At 44.4% G+C, this 13,748-nt stretch overlaps 1 protein-coding gene across 5 annotated transcripts; it reads left to right on the forward strand.

The window, feature by feature from the left end:
• The first annotated feature begins 2,983 nt into the window (after positions 1-2,983).
• Positions 2,984-13,672, forward strand: LOC135520146 (B-cell receptor CD22-like). Of its 5 annotated transcripts, XM_064945494.1 has the most exons (8): positions 9,882-10,096; positions 10,675-10,980; positions 11,076-11,333; positions 11,444-11,719; positions 11,952-12,039; positions 12,269-12,287; positions 12,533-12,598; positions 12,796-13,672. In XM_064945494.1, the coding sequence occupies exons 1-8, from the start codon at positions 10,042-10,044 to the stop codon at positions 12,850-12,852; spliced, it is 1,125 nt and encodes a 374-aa protein (XP_064801566.1). In that variant the 5' UTR covers positions 9,882-10,041; the 3' UTR covers positions 12,853-13,672. The 5 variants fall into 5 exon arrangements, with proteins under 5 accessions (XP_064801567.1, XP_064801569.1, XP_064801568.1 ...); XM_064945495.1 differs by lacking the exon at positions 9,882-10,096 and adding an exon at positions 2,984-3,166 and having other exon boundaries at positions 12,533-13,672; XM_064945497.1 differs by lacking the exon at positions 9,882-10,096 and adding an exon at positions 3,939-3,995 and having other exon boundaries at positions 12,533-13,672.
• The last annotated feature ends 76 nt before the right edge of the window (positions 13,673-13,748 follow it).

The raw sequence follows: 13,748 nt of genomic DNA on the forward strand, positions 1-13,748 counted from the left end.
TTTGAATGAATGTATTTGCAAATTATGGTGGAAAATAAGTATTTGGTCAATAACAAAAGTTTATCTCAATACTTTGTTATGTACCCTTTGTTGGCAATGACAGAGGTCAAACGTTTTCTGTAAGTCTTCACAAGGTTTTCACACACTGTTGCTGGTATTTTGGCCCATTCCTCCATGCAGATCTCCTCTAGAGCAGTGATGTTTTGGGGCTGTTGCTGGGCAACATGGACTTTCAACTCCCTCCAAAGATTTTCTATGGGGTTGAGATCTGGAGACTGGCTAGGCCACTCCAGGACCTTGAAATGCTTCTTACGAAGCCACTCCTTCTTTGCCCGGGCGGTGTGTTTCGGATCATTGTCATGCTGAAAGACCCAGCCACGTTTCATCTTCAATGCCCTTGCTGATGGAAGGAGGTTTTCACTCAAAATCTCACGATACATGGCCCCATTCATTCTTTCCTTTGCACGGATCAGTCGTCCTGGTCTCTTTGCAGAAAAACAGCCCCAGAGCATGATGTTTCCACCCCCATGCTTCACAGTAGGTATGATGTTCTTTGGATGCAACTCAGCATTCTTTGTCCTCCAAACACGACGAGTTGAGTTTTTACCAAAAAGTTCTATTTTGGTTTCATCTGACCATATGACATTATCCCAATCTTCTTCTGGATCATCCAAATGCACTCTAGCAAACTTCAGACGGGCCTGGACATGTACAGGCTTAAGCAGGGGGACACGTCTGGCACTGCAGGATTTGAGTCCCTGGCGGCGTAGTGTGTTACTGATGGTAGGCTTTGTTACTTTGGTCCCAGCTCTCTGCAGGTCATTCACTAGGTCCCCCCGTGTGGTTCTGGGATTTTTGCTCACCGCTCTTGTGATAATTTTGACCCCACGGGGTGAGATCTTGCGTGGAGCCCCAGATCGCGGGAGATTATCAGTGGTCTTGTATGTCTTCCATTTCCTAATAATTGCTCCCACAGTTGATTTCTTCAAATCAAGCAGATCAATTGCAAATTCAGTCTTGCCAGCCTGGTGCAGGTCTACAATTTTGTTTCTGGTGTCCTTTGACAGCTCTTTGGTCTTGGCCATAGTGGAGTTTGGAGTGTGACTGTTTGAGGTTGTGGACAGGTGTCTTTTATACTGATAACAAGTTCAAACAGGTGCCATTAATACAGGTAATGAGTGGAGGACAGAGGAGCCTCTTAAAGAAGAAGTTGCAGGTCTGTGAGAGTCAGATATCTTGCTTGTTTGTAGGTGACCAAATACTTATTTTCCACCATAATTTGCAAATAAATTCATTAAAAATCCTACAATGTGATTTTCTGGATTTTTTTTCTTCTCATTTTGTCTGTCATAGTTGAAGTCTACCTATGAAGTGTACCTTTAAATCTGATCTATTAACCATGGTATTGACCGTTTCAAATAGATGGTATTGCCCCCAGCTGTTGTAAGATGGAGAGGGTGACATATTTATATTAAAAACATTATTTTGATGATTTTATTCATACTATTTCAAGATATAGTCCTGACACAAATCTAGGGTTGCTACCCGAGCCGGCTGGTCGTTCATTCTATCGGTCCGGGTCCTAGAGACGTGACCCAGTCATTCAGTCTTTTTGTTCTGTATCTATGGATTCGGTCCAGTCATTTGTTCTAAATGTTCCATTGCCATACTACCTGGCAAAGTTCTTGCTTGCTAGCCAACTATGGCTAACTGACAGTCACGACAAACAGTGCAGACAGAATAACAACAGTAGCTGTATTTTCATTTGTTTAAGCTGTGTTCCAGTGACATTTTATTTGGATACGTCGATAACAATGAGCTAAAGAGGAGCGATTTCGCCTGACATACAGTTGAACATGTGTTCTGTTGTTAGGACACTGTTGATCAGAGGAGCTAGCCAACAACACAGCTAACACAATCACTTCAAATTGAATCTGTAAAGACGGGAAACTAGCTGCACTTCGTTTCGTTTGACCTTTTTTTCATTTACATTTCTTTGTATACATCTATAAAAAATGATGCCAGTTGAGTTAATGATTTCAACTGGCTGAGAAATGCTGCCTGCACTATCTGTCTCGTCCTGACTCCTGACCCCTACACGTTCATTACTATGGGACAGCTGGATATCGAATTTGAATATTGAAACACTGTTGCAAATGTCGGAGAGACATACAGCAAGGTTTATACAAATCTCTGCTGTTGAAAACTTAAACGTTCGTCTCAAGAAAAATGTTAGACAATGTCTGGATGCTTTTTATAGTGGAGATCAAGTGTATAACTTGCCTGGCTGAGCTGATGAGACAGTGGATTGCGCAGTCAGATCGAACGAGTAAATAGGCATTTTAACATCATAGATTTATCTAGTGGGAATTTGTGGAAAAGACCCTGGCTGGAATGCGCTTTGAATCAATCAATATTCAGGATTAAACCCACCAGTTGTATAAACTATATTATACTGTACACTGATTGTACAAAACATTTTATACTACAGGTGGGTATAATCCTGAATGCTGATTGGTTAAAACCACATTCCAGCCGGTGTCTATTGCACAAATTACTACCGGCTAAATCTATGATGTTAAATCGCATATTTTCTCTGTTCCGTCTGACTGCATAATCCACTGTCTCGTAGTTTGTGGTAACTAAATATCTAGTTTTTATTTTCTATTTGGCTTACTGTTTCCCTGAGTTCTAGACACAAACCAGAATCATTCCTTCTCATGATTTCACTTTAGCTCTTTTAAATCATTCGTATAAAAAAATAACAGAGCATTGAATTTGGAAAGATAATGTTTCTGTGTTTTTTGCTGTCCATTCTTCCGTCTAAACTGTTTATTTCAGATGCTCTGTGCCAAAACCAAAAGGTGGCAGTGTTGATGCCTCCAATTATAGAGGCTCTAAGTGGGTCTTGTGTGCTCATTCCATGCAGATTTACACTGGAGTCTACATGTTAGTCATTCTAACTCGTCCATGTTAAGGAACATGGACGAGAGGTTTCGGGAATACAGTGTTAAAGATTGTGCTGGGGACTTGCTTGAGAAGGACTGCACCATTATCCTGAACATCCCTTATCCTCGTTCCTACCTATCCCAGTATCACCTCAACCTTGAATAAGACAACATTCTTCCGCCTGCATTTTCTGAAAGCATCAATATTGGTGTTAAAGGTACATGATTACTATTTTCAACAGTTCTGTGTTTTTGTTTCTGGTGGTTGAGCCTCATTACGGTGTTCACATGTTGATGCAGCTGGTTTATTAATAAGTTGGAGAAATGATCAATAAGGTGGAGAAAAGAGTACTTAATTTCGTGTCACTAAATTTAGGAATACTAAAGCAACTAATTTGGATTCGACAACACGTCCGGTAGCTACTCACCACAATGCTAAAGGTCGCATTTTCATGGAATCCAATGGGCTGCTATAGCATTAGCTAGCCTAGCATGTGGTGTGATATGAATGGCATATTACGCCCCATCACCATTTAACGATTATGCTATTCTCTGTATAAATCAGTTACAGTGTCTGTGGATTTGGTAGCTAACAAAGTAACTTAAACATCTCCCTGTCATATTCATCAGTTCCATCCATAATATGTGGAGTGGTCACTGTCCTGTGGATTCTAAGTGTAGTCTTCAGAGTCTACAAACATACCAGGTCAAATTAAATTACGTACTTACCTAAGACTTTGTATTATATATATATATATATATATATATATATATATATGTATATATATATATATATATATATATATGTATATATATATATATATATATATGTATATATATATATATATGTATATATATATATATATATATATATATATATATATATATGTATATATGTATATATGTATGTATGTGGTTTTATATATATATATATATATATGTGTGTGTGTTTCATATACTAGCAGATTATCCAGAGGACTGAAGATATGTCGGTAGCACTGTAGTTTACAGTACAGAAATACTTTGGAATTACCTAGAAATTACATGGTAAGAATTGTTTGTTTCTGGTAATTGTTTGTCCATGTTTTAATGACAGTAATAGGTAATTTATTGTAATTACCTAGAAATAACAATTTTAATATTGTTGAACAATCTTTATGTTCTTGATTTCATTGTGCTCTAAATATTGTATTATGCGAGGCACTTATTGCAACAAAGGGCCAGGTCAGCAGATTATACATACCCCATCTCCAAAGTGACCTCTAGTTATGAGGTCATACAGGTGAGAGCACTCTTTAGGCTAGTATTTGTGATCATTGGCATACATCAAATAACTATAGTTTTCACACTTTTGGAAATGTATATACAAGGAATAATTATTTAACCATATAACGTGTATGTGTGTGTGTGTGTGTGTGTGTGTGTGTGTGTGTGTGTGTGTGTGTGTGTGTGTGTGTGTGCATTTGTGCATGTGTGTGTGTGTCAGAGGAAAATGTGGCAGCAGAGAAGCACACAGAGAGACCAGTGGTAGTGATATGTGAACGTTCCACCATTTGGTGGAAACACCACTGATGGGAAAATGCAATTTTTTTCTTTATCGGATTTTAGAATACTCGCATGAAATCTGTCGCGATTGGATGTAAACCTAGCTGCTGCCATCATGATTTTTTGTTGTTATACGGTATGACTTTACTCGCATAAAAACTGGATGGAAACATGATTAGTGTTCTGATCCTTATTAAAATCCCAGCGCAGTAAACATTCAGTTTGTCCTGTGTTTAGTCTGCTCAGGTGGATTGAGCCACACTGTGGTTAATGCACCATTATATGCCCTTCCCCACTCCCAGACAATCCTAGTACAATTCTTGGTTGAGAAGTAAATAAATTAAAAAACTATTACAGTGTTACGAATCCCATTGGCTCTTCAGTCGAGGGGGATGGCAACGAGACCCGTGTCGTGGCAGAATCAGAATTATTTGGGGAACATTTATAAATAAGATGTTTTATTCATTTTATAGCATGCTTATGTGGGCAAAGTTGAAAATAACCTAACACCCAGTCTAATATTTTGCTGTGTGTGTTTCAGGTGTTCTGTGCCTCAACTTTGCAGCTCTGATGCCTCAGAATATAAAGGCTCTGAGTGGATCTTGTGTGAACATTCCCTGCTCATTTACACTGCAATCTAGATATGAGTCGTTCCTCACAACTTCATGTAAAGGAATATGGAGGAAAGGGTGGCCAGGAGTACAGGTGTTTGATTCTAGTCTCACAGGAACAGGCTTTAACACCATTCAAGGGAATCTAACTGGGAACATGCAGCAGAAGGAATGTACCACAATCCTGAATGACCTCACATCTTATCTCAATGACTACTTTTCATTTAGAATTGAATGTGACAATGCTCTGAGCTACAGTTTTCCAGAACTTGTCACAATTGATGTAAGAGTTAGAGTATCTGTCATGTCTTGTTATGTCTGTTCCTGTCCTTTCTCTTCACTCTGTCTCTCTCTGCTGGTCTTTTTAGGTTACCTTCTCTGTCTCTCATTCCTCAGCTGTTCTACATCTCCCCTAACTAGCTCATTCACTCTTCCCCACCTGTTCTCTCTTCCCCCTCTGATTAGGTCTCTATTTCTCTCTCTGTTCCTGCTACTTTCAGTGTCTGATTCTTGTTTGTGTTTTTGATGCCAGAAGCAAGCTGTCGTCTCGTTTGCTTCCACCTTGTCCTGTCCTGTCGGAGTCTGCCTGGCAGGTGCATCCTGCACTATACTAACGTTCTTTTGTTCCGCTGACAGCGTTGGAAGAGGATTTATGCCATTCCTGTTTTTTCATTAAAGAACTCTGTTTTCTGTTAAAACCGCTTTTGGGTCTTCACTCAAGTTCATAACAGAAGAATCAGACCAAGAATGGACCCAGCGGCTCCGGACCCTTTTCACTCCGCCGTCGAGATCCAGGGAGCGATGCTAGGCAGACACGAGGAGGAATTGTCTGCTGCTCAAGATGCCGTTGAGACCCTGGCCGTCCAAGTCTCCGACCTCACAAGACAGGTTCACCAACTCCACCTCGATCCACCGCCCACTTCCAGGGTTTCCGAGTCTCCGGAGCCCAGGATCAACAACCCGCCGTGTTACTCTGGGGAGCCCACTGAGTGCCGCTCATTCCTCACTCAGTGTGATGTGGTGTTCTCTCTCCAGCCCAACACTTACTCCAGGAGCGCAGCCCGCATCGCCTACGTCATTTCTCTCCTTACCGGACGGGCGCGTGAGTGGGGCACGGCAGTCTGGGAGGCGAGGGCTGAGTGTATTAACCAGTATCAGGACTTTAAGGAGGAGATGATACGGGTTTTTGACCGTTCTGTTTTTGGCGAGGAGGCTTCCAGGGCCCTGTCTTCCCTATGTCAGGGGAATCGATCCATAACGGATTATTCTATTGAGTTTCGCACTCTCGCTGCCTCTAGTGACTGGAACGAGCCGGCTTTGCTCGCTCGTTTTCTGGAGGGTCTCCTCGTCGAGGTTAAGGATGAGATCCTCTCCCGGGAGGTTCCTTCCAGTCTGGACTCCTTAATAGCTCTCGCTATTCGCATAGAGCGACGGTTTGATCTTCGTCGCCGAGCTCGTGGAAAGGAGCTCGCGTTCTCCGTTGCTCCCCTCTCCACATCACTGCCACCTGCCGCATCACTGCCACCCTCCTCCGCCGGCTCGGAGGCTGAGCCTATGCAGCTGGGGGGTATCCGCATCTCGGCCAAGGAGAGGGAACGGAGAATCACCATCGCCTCTGTCTCTACTGCGGCTCCGCTGGTCATTTTGTCACCTCATGTCCAGTAAAAGCCAGAGCTCATCAGTAAGAGGAGGGCTACTGGTGAGCGCAACTACTCAGGCCTCTCCTTCTGGATCACGCACTACCTTTCCGGTCCATCTCCGCTGGCCCGGTTCATCTGCTTCCTGCAGTGCCTTGATAGACTCTGGGGCGGAGGGCTGTTTTATGGACGAGACCTGGGCTCGGGAACATGACATTCCTCTCAGACAGTTAGGGAGCCCACGGCCTTGTTCGCTTTAGATGGTAGTTCTCTCCCCAAGATTCAGCGTGAGACGCTGCCTTTAACCCTCACTGTCTCTGGTAATCATAGCGAAACCATTTCTTTTTTAATTTTTCGTTCACCTTTTACACCTGTTGTTTTGGGTCATCCCTGGCTAGTGCGCCATAACCCTTCTATTAATTGGTCTAGTAATACTATCCTATCCTGGAATGTTTCTTGTCATGTAACCTGTTTAATGTCTGCTATCCCTCCTGTTTCCTCTGTCTCTTCTTCACAGGAGGAGCCTGGCGATTTGACAGGGGTGCCGGAGGAGTATCACGATCTGCGCACGGTGTTCAGTCGTTCCAAGGCCACTTCTCTCCCTCCACACCGGTCGTATGACTGTAGTATTGATCTCCTTCCGGGAACTACTCCCCCGGGGTAGATTATACTCTCTGTCGGCTCCCGAACGTAAGGCTCTCGAGGATTATTTGTCGGTTTCGCTCGACGCCGGTACCATAGTCTCCTCCTCCTCTCCCGCCGGAGCGGGGGTTTTTTTTGTTCAGAAGAAGGACGGGTCCCTGCGCCCATGCGTGGATTATCGAGGGCTGAATGACATAACAGTTAAGAATCGTTATCCGCTTCCTCTTATGTCTTCAGCCTTCGAGATCCTGCAGGGAGCCAGGTTTTTCACCAAATTGGACCTTCGTAACGCCTACCATCTCGTGCGCATCAGGGAGGGGGACGAGTGGAAGACGGCGTTTAACACTCCGTTAGGGCACTTTGAATACCGGGTTCTTCCTTTCGGCCTCGTTAACGCTCCAGCTGTCTTTCAGGCACTAGTTAACGACGTCCTGAGAGACATGCTGAACATTTTTGTTTTCGTTTACATGGACGATATCCTGATTTTTTCACCGTCTCTCTCGATTCATGTTCAGCACGTGCGACGCGTCCTCCAGCGCCTTTTGGAGAACTGTCTTTATGTGAAGGCTGAGAAGTGCACTTTTCATGCCGCCTCTGTCCCTTTTCTCGGTTCCGTTATTTCCGCTGAGGGCATTAAGATGGATCCCGCTAAGGTCCAGGCTGTCATTGATTGGCCCGTTCCTAAGTCACGCGTCGAGCTGCAGCGCTTTCTGGGCTTCGCTAATTTCTATCGTCGTTTCATCCGTAATTTCGGTCAGGTGGCAGCTCCTCTCACAGCCCTTACTTCTGTTAAGACGTGCTTTAAGTGGTCCGTTTCCGCCCAGGGAGCTTTTGATCTTCTTAAGAATCGTTTTACATCCGCACCTATTCTTGTTACACCTGACATCTCTAGACAGTTTGTTGTTGAGGTTGACGCGTCAGAGGTGGGCGTGGGAGCCATTCTTTCTCAGCGCTCTCTCTCTGACGGCAAGGTCCATCCTTGCGCGTTTTTCTCTCATCGCTTATCGCCGTCAGAACGTAACTATGATGTTGGTAATCGCGAACTGCTCGCCATCCGCTTAGCCCTAGGCGAATGGCGACAGTGGTTGGAGGGGGCGACCGTTCCTTTTGTCGTTTGGACTGACCATAGGAACCTTGAGTACATCCGTTCAGCCAAACGACTTAATGCGCGTCAGGCTCGTTGGGCTCTGTTTTTCGCTCGTTTCGAGTTTGTTATTTCTTATCGTCCGGGCTCAAAAAACACCAAACCTGATGCTTTATCTCGTCTCTTCAGTTCTTCTGAGGTCTCCACCGACCCCGATGGGATTCTCCCTGAGGGGCGTGTTGTCGGGTTGACTGTCTGGGGAATTGAGAGGCAGGTAAAGCAAGCACTCGCTCACACTCCGTCGCCGCGAGCTTGTCCTAGGAACCTTCTGTTCGTTCCCGTTCCTTCTCGTCCGGCCGTTCTTCAGTGGGCCCACTCTGCCAAGTTAGCCGGCCACCCCGGCGTTCGGGGTACGCTCGCTTCCATTCGCCAGCGTTTCTGGTGGCCCACTCGGGAACGTGACGCGCGTCGATTTGTCGCCGCTTGTTCGGTCTGCGCGCAGACTAAATCTGGGAACTCTCCTCCTGCCGGCCGCCTCAGACCGCTTCCCATTCCCTCTCGACCGTGGTCTCACATCGCTTTAGATTTTATCACCGGACTGCCTTCATCAGCGGGGAAGACAGTTATTCTTACGGTTGTCGATAGATTCTCTAAGGCGGCTCATTTCATTCCTCTCGATAAGCTCCCTTCTGCTAAGGAGACGGCTCAGATCATTATCGAGAATGTTTTCCGAATTCATGGCCTTCCGTCTGACGTCGTTTCCGACAGAGGCCCGCAGTTCACGTCTCAATTTTGGAGGGAGTTTTGCCGTTTGATTGGGGCTTCCGTCAGTCTCTCGTCCGGCTTTCATCCCCAGTCTAACGGTCAAGCCGAACGGGCCAATCAGACTGTTGGTCACATTTTACGCAGTCTTTCTTTTCGTAACCCTGCGTCTTGGTCAGAACAGCTCCCCTGGGCAGAGTACGCCCACAACTCGCTTCCCTCGTCTGCTACCGGTCTATCTCCTTTTCAGAGTAGCCTCGGGTACCAGCCTCCGCTGTTCTCATCTCAGCTCGCCGAGTCCTGCGTCCCCTCCGCTCAGGCTTTTGTCCAGCGTTGCGAGCGCACCTGGAAGGGGGTCAGGTCGGCACTTTGCCGTAATAGGGCGCAGACTGTGAGGGCCGCTAATAAGCGTAGGACCAAGAGTCCTAGATATTGTTGCGGTCAGAGAGTATGGCTCTCCACTCAGAACCTTCCCCTTAAGACAGCTTCTCGCAAGTTGGCCCCGCGGTTCATTGGTCCGTTCCGTATTTCTCAGGTCGTTAATCCTGTCGCAGTGCGACTTATTCTCCCGCGCTATCTTCGTCGCGTTCACCCGGTCTTCCATGTCTCCTGTGTTAAGCCCGTTCTTCGCGCCCCGCTCGTCCCTCCCCCCCCCATCCTTGTCGAGGGCGCACCCATCTACAGGGTTCGTAAGATTTTGGACATGCGCCCTCGGGGCAGTGGTCATCAGTACCTAGTGGATTGGGAGGTGTACGGTCCTGAGGAGAGGAGTTGGGTTCCCTCTCGGGACGTGCTGGACCGTTCGCTGATCGATGATTTCCTCCGTTGCCGCCAGGTTTCCTCTTCGAGTGCGCCTAGAGGCGCTCGGTGAGTGGGGGGGGGGTACTGTCATGTCTTGTTATGTCTGTTCCTGTCCTTTCTCTTCACTCTGTCTCTCTCTGCTGGTCTTTTTAGGTTACCTTCTCTGTCTCTCATTCCTCAGCTGTTCTACATCTTCCCTAACTAGCTCATTCACTCTTCCCCACCTGTTCTCTCTTCCCCCTCTGATTAGGTCTCTATTTCTCTCTCTGTTCCTGCTACTTTCAGTGTCTGATTCTTGTTTGTGTTTTTGATGCCAGAAGCAAGCTGTCGTCTCGTTTGCTTCCACCTTGTCCTGTCCTGTCGGAGTCTGCCTGGCAGGTGCATCCTGCACTATACTAACGTTCTTTTGTTCCGCTGACAGCGTTGGAAGAGGATTTATGCCATTCCTGTTTTTTCATTAAAGAACTCTGTTTTCTGTTAAAACCGCTTTTGGGTCTTCACTCAAGTTCATAACAGTATCATTAGAATATGCTAGTTTTGTGTTGTGTGTGTTGTGTTGTGTTCATTTAAAGTTGCAGGTTTGAACCCTGCTGTATTTAATGCACTGCTCATGTAATATAAGTTTGTTTTTTTTACTCCCTCAGAAAATCCATCCAAACCCACTCTAAGTCCAGCAACAGTAAATGTGATGGAGGGGACCTCAGTAAGTCTGATCTGCTCTGCTGCAGCCCCCTGTCCCTCACTCCCTCCAACTCTGACATGGACCCCCACACTGAGTGACAGTGTGGAGGATTTGCAGGTGACTCCGAATCGAGTCATAACTTCTCTCCTGAACTTTACCGCTTCACATGTCCACCATGGGGAGAAGATCTCCTGCACTGCGCTGTACAAACGACAAGCTGGCAAGAGTGATAAATCATCCAAAATGTATCTGACAGTCGCTGTTCTTTGTAAGTTGATTCATGCATGGTAAGTTTGATTTATGTATGGTAAGTTAATTATTTCTATAGAATTTGACAACTTTTTTCTGTGCACTCTCCCTCAGACTCTCCCAAGAACACCTCAGTGTCAGTCAGTCCCTCTGGTTCAGTGGTAGAGGGCAGCTCTGTGACTTGCAGCAGCAATGCTAACCCAGCAGTGTGGCGCTACAACTGGTACAGAGTTATTGGAGAGCAGGTTTCAACAGTGGGGGCTAGCAGAATGCTAACTGTCCAGGTACCAGCAGATGACAGTTCTTTCTACTGTGAAGCCATCAATGACCATGGAACCAAGAACTCATCTGCCATTCAACTAGATGGAATGTGTATGTACACAATGAAACCAAATATGAACAATAGTTTCAACCATAGACAGTATCATAACACACACTAAATTGACTCTTGACACACAATATCTATTGTTTCTTTCCCCCAGCCCCTCTCAAGAACACCTCAGTGTCAGTCAGTCCCTCTGGTTCAGTAGTAGGGGGCAGCTCTTTGACCCTGACCTGCAGCAGCAATGCCAACCCACCAGTGAAGACCTACACCTGGTACAGAGTCAATGAGAGCAAGATGGTCCCAATGGAGTCTAGATCCCCATTTCTGGTTCTGCAGGACATCAGCGAGAGTGGACTGTTCTGCTGTGAAGCACAAAATAGCTATGGCAAAGATAGGTCCAACATCTTTCACCATTGCCCCTCCACAACTACAGGTAGGCCTACTGCTGTAACAATGTGCTTAATTTCCATCATAGATTAAACAGATTGTTGTGTATAATTAACCAATTAATGAAGATTAAATTAATGACATTTTAAGCAATTCTACAATTTAACGATTATTCTATTACCTGTATAAATTTGTTATAAAGACTATTGGTAAACATACAAAAAGTATAGAGAAAGTGGATTTGGTAACTAACAAAGTAACTCAAACATGTCTTGTAGCACAAACATCAGTTCCATCCATAATCTGTGGAGTGGTCTTTGTCCTGTGGATTCTAACAGTCATCTTCGGAGTCTATAAATATATCAGGTAAAATGGATATACTGTAATTGCTAAGCAAGTAGAATCTTGTATTTCATTATTTCAAGGACATTCTTCAGAAATAGTCTTTCATATAATCTTGGTTAACCCAGAATTTAAATCTAGCGTTATTTGGTTATTGGTAGTCTGTCAATGAGAGATTAATATATCGATATGGTAATATATCACTTTCAATATTTCCGATCTAATCTTTGTCTCCATCTCTATTCACGATCAGATTATCCAGAGGACTGAAGGTAGGTCGGGAGCACTTTATCTCACAGTACAGAAAATACTTTGGAATTACCTAGAAAATACATCATAATACTTGGTCATTTCTTTTTGTGTTACAAGTTATGAAGACAGTAATAGGTAACTTATTGTAATTACCTGGAAATAACATGGTAATCGTCTTGTGATTTATTTCTATTGTGCTTTTGCTAATAAATACTGTATTATGTGAGGCACTTACTGTGTGACATGTCCCCATGTCTGCTAACAGGCAGTAGGTGACACCTACGCCACACTACAGATCTCAAACGTGACCTCTACTTATGAGGTCATACAGGTGAGAGCACTCTTTAGGCTAGTATTAGTGATTTGCATGCCAAAAAATATCCCTGCAATTCTAGCACCTTTGGAATTGTGTATACAAGTAACATTTATTTGACCACACATAACATATATGTGTATGTGTGTGTGTGTGCGCACATTTGTGTGTGTGTGTGTATGTGCGAACATGCATGTGTTTGTGATGTATGTCAGAGGACAGAGTGTGGCAGCAGAGAAGCACACAGAGAGACCAGTGGTAGTGATATGTGAACGCTGCAGAGGGGACAGCGGCAGTAACACTATGAGCGTAACTCTGGATTCGCGGTTTCAGGCTCTACCTGAGAGACGTGAATACAGGGAACGGGGCAGTCGACCTCATCAGAATCGTTTTAATCTATCAGATACATGTAAATAACAAGTTTAAATCAAGCTTTTCACTTTGTCTTCTCCAAATATTTTGATTTTACCATCGATTTCCACCCTTTGTCTCTTTCAGTTCATCTATATGACGAATCTGGGTTTAGCATAAGCCAGGAGAATGCTACATGACCCATTACATAGTGCCACGTGTAAAGTTTGGTGGAGGAATAATGGTTTGGAGCTGTTTTTCATGGTTCGGGCTAGGCCCCTTAGTTTAGCCCCTTAGGCAGCAGTTTGGGGAAGGCCCTTTCCTGCTTCAGTATGACAATGCCCCCGTGCACAAATCTGTTAATGCAGTATGTGAATTGGAGTGTGTCCATGGTTCTGGGATAATGGTGTTGATGTGAGCCATGACAAGCCTTTGAAAGCATTTCAAGACTACAAATGTGAGTGCTACAGGGCGATAACAGGGTTACCTTGGTGTTCTTGTAGGTATTACAGACTGGTCAGGGAGAGATTGATAATGTCAGTGAAGATACCTGCCAGCTAAATGGCTATTATTCAACGACAATCATGTTCTTGGAAATTGCATTTCCATGTATTTTAATTTGTTTAACACTTTGTTTGGTTACTATATGATTCCATGTGTTATTTCATAGTTTTGATGTCTTCACTATTATTCTACATTGTAGAAAATAGTAAAAAAAATAAAGAAAAACTCTTGAATGAGTAGGTGTGTCCAAACTTTTGATAGGTACTATATATATATATATATAATGTATATTATCTCCTCAACACCGAAGGGT

This window comes from Oncorhynchus masou, chromosome 29 (genome assembly GCF_036934945.1).
Source record: "Oncorhynchus masou masou isolate Uvic2021 chromosome 29, UVic_Omas_1.1, whole genome shotgun sequence".
Taxonomy (NCBI): domain Eukaryota; kingdom Metazoa; phylum Chordata; class Actinopteri; order Salmoniformes; family Salmonidae; genus Oncorhynchus; species Oncorhynchus masou.

Excerpts from the sequence above, each read along its gene's own strand:
- LOC135520146 (XM_064945493.1), top strand. The coding sequence starts at position 10,042 with ATGATTTCCTCCGTTGCCGCCAGGTTTCCTCTTCGAGTGCGCCTAGAG. Across the intron at positions 10,097-10,674 it reads AGTGCGCCTAGAGGCGCTCG|AAAATCCATCCAAACCCACT; the intron begins GTGAGTGGGGGG and ends TTACTCCCTCAG. Across the intron at positions 11,720-11,951 it reads TTGCCCCTCCACAACTACAG|CACAAACATCAGTTCCATCC; the intron begins GTAGGCCTACTG and ends CATGTCTTGTAG.